The 5,598-nt window shown below is 42.4% G+C and overlaps 1 protein-coding gene across 1 annotated transcript; it reads left to right on the forward strand.

The window, feature by feature from the left end:
- Positions 1 to 4,734: 4,734 nt before the first annotated feature.
- LOC143023042 (serine/threonine-protein kinase Chk1-like) lies at positions 4,735 to 5,382 on the forward strand. Its single transcript, XM_076181510.1, has one exon. It carries the CDS (start codon positions 4,735 to 4,737, stop codon positions 5,380 to 5,382), a length of 648 nt encoding a protein of 215 aa, XP_076037625.1.
- Positions 5,383 to 5,598: the final 216 nt, after the last annotated feature.

A 5,598-nucleotide genomic window follows, 5' to 3' on the forward strand; every position in this document is an offset into this window, starting at 1 on the left:
AGGAACAGGGGCCCCCGAGAAACTCGCAAGGAACGGGGGCCCCCGAAAAACTCGAAAGGAACGGGGGCCCCGGAGAACGAGGAAAGGACGGGGGCCCCCGAGAACGAGGAAAGGACGGGGGCCCCCGAAACGAGGAAAGGACGGGGGGCCCCGAGAACTCGAAAGGAACGGGGGCCCCGAGAAACTCGAAAGGAACGGGGGCCCCCGAGAACGAGGAAAGGCATGGAGGCCCCCGAGAAACTCGAAAGGAACGGGGGCCCCCGAGAACGAGGAAAGGACGGGGGTCCCTGAGAAAGAGGAAAGGACAGGGGTCCCCGAGAACGAGGAAAGGACGGGGGCCCCCGAGAATGAGGAAAGGACGGGGGCCCCCGAAAATTTGAGAGGACGGGGGCCCCGAGAACTCGAGAGGACAGGAGCCCCCAAGAACACGGAAAGGACGGAGGCCCCCGAGAACGAGGAAAGGACGTGGGCCCCGGAGAAACTCAAAAGGACGGGGGCCCCCAAAGAACGAGACTGATGGCCGTCGCCGTCGTCACACACACACACACACACACACACACACACACACACACACACACACACACACACACGCACACGCACACAGTACACCTCTCTCTCTCTCTCTCTCTCTCTCTCTCTCTCTCTCTCTCTCTCTCTCTCTCTCTCTCTCTCTCTCTCTCTCTCTCTCTCTCTCTCTCTCTCTCTCTCTCTCTCTCTCTCTCTCTCTCTCTCTCTCTCTCTCTTGATGCCCATCAATCACTCTTGAGTAAAAGCTTAAAAGGTTCGACACACACGACCTTACAGATGTGAATTCAAACTGTCCGTCAGAATGTTTATTTCTTCATGACATTTGGTCCATCGATCTTTCACAATTTGTTTACATAATTTGACAATTGCAATGGTTACTGATTATGGCCTATAATTTGATTGTGAATGTGTGTGAGCGTGTGCGTGTGCATGTGTGTGTGTGTGCGTGTGTGTGTATGTGTGTGTGTGTGTGTGTGTGTGTGTGTGTGTGTGTGTGTGTGTGTGTGTGTGTGTGTGTGTGTGTGTGTGTGTGTGTGTGTTCGTGCGTGTGTCCATGTGTGTGTGTGTCCATGTGTGATTCACCATGGTCTTTGGATCACGTGTTGGACTCGTGATTGACAGCTATTTCCCTCCCGGAGGAGAGCTCAGAGCTCATATGTGACCGATATATGGGTAAGGGAATGGGACAAGTCGATGCCGCCAACTCGATGCCGCCGACTCCATGCCAACACAACTCGATGCCGCCGACTCGATGTCGCCGACTCGATGCCAAACCAACATTTTATCAACTTATTTTTGATGGTGGGCAACAGGTCTTATACTTTCATATAAAAATTACTTTTTTTAACCCTTGTAATAGTCACACACACACACACACACACACACACACACACACACACACACACACACACACACACACACACACACACACACACACACACACACACACACACACACTTCAACGAACGGACGGCTTAGAAGACGTTCTGAAGAAAATTGAAGTTTCGTGGATCTCAACGCAAAGAGAAGTGCCTATTGTATTTACAGGGTGGGGGGGAAATTGCTCGTGGGGTAGTAGGAAAGTAGGGAAAGAGGAGAAGAGGAGGGATTGCTGAGGGAAATGGAAGGAAATGAGGAAGGAGAGGACTTGGCCCAGGCAGACAGGCGAAAGGTAAACAAACGGCCCCCCGACCAGCTAAGCGACGATGAAATGTCTAATAAAAATGTAAAGTTTAGAAGTATAGATAAGAGCAATACAGTAGAAAGTGATGAGAATATTTTCCAGGGATTTAAAGAGGGTGGGGGGGGGACACAACCCCCCCCCCCCCCCCCGACTGACAAGACTAGAAGAGAAGGTCGATAAGATGATCGAGGACTTGGAGCGTAGGTTCGGTCATGTTAACAACATTATACGGAGAGTTGAAAAATTGGAAGAACTAGAGAAGGCGAACAAAAACTTAACTAAGGAAATTGAAGAATTAAAAAAACAGTTAAAAGAAGTAAAAGATGAGAATAAAGTCTTAAAGGAGAATAATAAGGAGAACAAGGAGGGTTGGAAAAAAATCCAAGAAAATAGCAAAGTTGCATTCACTGACATAATCAGACAGCAAATGAATGAACAAACTGAAAACTCAGTTATTAAAGTGATGAGACAGAAGGAGAATATAGTAAGAGACTTAGCAGACAGAAAGAAATGAACAAAGTCCTAGTGATTCATGTGTTTACACTCGCATGTATGATAATGATTTATGTATAATTGCCATATATGTTGATGATGTCATTTTAGCTTGTAAGTCCTTTGATATTATTGCTGAGATTAAGAAATTGTTGAGTGAGCGTTACTTGATGAAGGACTTAGGAGAACTAAAGTACTTTTTAGGTGTAAAAATTGCACAAAATAATGGTAAAATATTCATCAGTCAATCTGGATTTGTTAAAAGTGTTCTTAACAAGTTTGGCTTTGGTGACTGTAAGCCTGTATCTACTCCATGTGATGTAAGCAATGTTCTTTTAAAAGACTATGATGAATCAGATCTTTTTGATACTACTAAGTATCAATCTGCAGTTGGCAGTTTGTTATATTTGTCCACAAAAACCAGACCAGACATTTCATATGCAGTATGTAATGTTGCAAAGTGCTGTAATAAACCTTATCAACAGTATTGGTCAGCAGTTAAGAGGATCTTCAGATACCTCAAAGGAACCATTACAGTTGGACTACTCTATACTAATGATGATGTAAATGAATGTGTAGGTTTTGCTGATGCTGACTGGGCTGGTGATAGATCTGACCGTAAATCCACATCAGGTTATTGTTTTAGGCTCGGGACTAGTGGACTGATTTCTTGGCGCTCAAACAAGCAATCGTGCGTTGCACTCTCAACTGCTGAGGCGGAATATGTAGCACTATCTGGTGCAGCACAGGAAGCTGTTTGGCTTAAATCTTTGCTAACGGACTTGAAACACGATTGTCAAAGTCCTATAACTATATTTGAGGATAATCAGTCTGATATAGTCCTTGCGAAGAATCAGAAAGATCATTCTCGTACTAAACATATTGATATAAAGTTTCATTTTGTGAGAGTTGATCAATAACAAAACCATTGGTGTGAAATATTGTCCAAGTGATAATATATTGGCTGATATATTAACCAAGACACTCCCTGTGGATAAGTTTAAAAAATTTAGAAAAGGTATGGGAATGACTGAACAAAAAGTGAATGAATAGAACTTACAAAAACAATACAATCTGAGAAGGAGTGTTGAAATATAAATATTTGTTATTGTGCATCTTGTATTGTTTTTGATTGAATGTATAATGCAATGTATAGTAAGAATTTTGTCATTTGATTTATTGTATAATCTGTACTTAATTTGCATGTATAAGAAAGTTCAGTTGCTAGGCCTGAGAGATTTCCCGCGCTAAGGGAGACATTACGCTTCTACAAGTCAGTCATAGTGAAGCCACGGTGTGGAGAGGTTGAGGTGTACATTTTTGTCTGAACATAAACTTAGTTGTGTCATGTGCATTGTGCCTATGAAGAACAATAAACAGTTAAGTACTTTTCTAAGCGTTTATATAATACCCATAACTTTTAACAAGTTCCCTATTTGTCCGGTAGGTGGCAGCGACGGCCGTACACGTGTACTCAAACCCGGCCCAGTCAAGCCGCCACCAGGGCTGCCGTTTCGTAGAATTTTGTACCAAAACGTAGTAAAATAGCGGCATGTAGCAACTGCACAAGGACATGAGGAAATTTTTTCTACAAATCAGCGGGCTGTTAAAAACATTAAAAAACTCAAACTTTTGTTTAAAAATCATAGAACTAGTTATCAAATAATAAATGGTACATCAAAATATGACTTTTATTGGTAATTGTGTTACTTATAAGATATTACACCCCAAAAGATACGTTTTTATGTAGAAAAAAAATTCTACGCTAAAGTTTCAGCTTCCTTTTAGCGATAATAATATAGAAAAAATTATTTTTATATCTTACTGAATATGTTAGGGCATGGGGGCCTTATATACATTCAAGAATAAAAAAAAAAACTAGAACCAACATTTTGTCAAAGTTTGACAAGTATATCTTGCTATGAAAGTCTGCACACGCCCGAGAAAAATGTATGCCCCGGTATGGCAACACTCCCATTCTACACGGCAGTGTAGAAAACGCGGCAACCCTGGCCGCCACCACTGTCCCGCGTGCATACCTTCCGATATTTACAGTGTACGTAATAAAAAAATACAGTACAGTACACTGTATGTACAGTATATTCACATGCCTGTATTAGTTATTACAGAATTATTAGTATTATAGTATTATTATTACAGTATTGTTATTATTACAGTGTTAGAGTATTATTCTTATGTGTTTCTATGCCATATCATACATTACCTATACGTATACCGCTACGAAAATCTACGGGTGTTAGGAGACATTTCGATGACCGGACTTTTGGCATGACTGGACCGCCCTTCCCCCCAATTAGTCCGGGCTTTCGAGGTTCGACTGTAAATAAGAAACTTAAAATTTCCGACGATAACGATGTCCAGTACTATTGGAAAGACGTTCAATTTCTTGGAATAGGCGGATTTGGATCCGTTGAACTTCAGGTCATATTTGCACAAAAAATCAGTCAAGATTTATGACTTTGAAAGCCAAAAAGAAGAAGTCCAAATTCAAATCAAACTGCATCACGAGAATGTTATCGGCTTCTTTTGGCGGAAACAGAGATGAAGAATATATTTACATTTACCTCGAGTATGCCAGCGGCGGCACAGTGCACGATAGGATTGGTGCCACTGGATTGCCCAAAGAGACCGCTCGTGCTTACTTCGTCCAGCTCATCGCAGGAGTCACATACCTCCACTCGCTTCACATCACTCACCGAGACCTGAAGCCCGAAAATCTTCTTCTGTCGAGTTCCGACGTTGTCAAGATCGGTGACTTCGGTCTCGCTTGTGAGTTCGTCGAGGAAGAACACCTTACCCGCCCGTGCGGGACTAAGGCCTACAAAGCTCCCGAAGTCTTCTACAGACACTACAAGGGAGAACAGGCCGACATTTGGGCGTGCGGAATCATTCTCTTTAAGCTCCTCACTGGCCGAAATCCTTGGCGAAAGGCACTCATCGTAGACCCAGACTTCGAGATCTGGTCGGCCGCACTTACCTTGGAGGTAACTTCAGAAATGCATGAAGAAGATTTCTGGCCAGAGTTCTCCAAAGAAACTTTCTGTATTTTGGAAAAAAAATCCTCGTCCCATCTAAGGATCGAGCAACACTTTCAAGCATCCAACAAAACGCCTGGGTTCAAGGCTGATGCAATAAACAATATAATTAAAGTATTATGAGGCTGCAGACTAAATCATCAAGCAGAATATTTAATATAAAATCGATAAAATTGAACTATATTAAACCAAATTATAATGAGCAAATTAAGTTTTAAAAAACTGATGCCTGAAACCGACTTACGATGAGCACATTAAGTTTTACAGAACAACTGCCTGGAATATTTGGCAGAATACTTCAATGGGATATTTCCCCAGCTGAATAAAATTGTCTGACAA

Source organism: Oratosquilla oratoria, unplaced genomic scaffold (genome assembly GCF_046742065.1).
Source record: "Oratosquilla oratoria isolate Oo_2021 unplaced genomic scaffold, ASM4674206v1 SCAFFOLD288, whole genome shotgun sequence".
Lineage (NCBI taxonomy): Eukaryota > Metazoa > Arthropoda > Malacostraca > Stomatopoda > Squillidae > Oratosquilla > Oratosquilla oratoria.

Bases quoted from the DNA above. Each gene is read 5' to 3' on its own strand.
- LOC143023042 (XM_076181510.1), top strand. From the start codon at position 4,735: ATGTTATCGGCTTCTTTTGGCGGAAACAGAGATGAAGAATATATTTAC.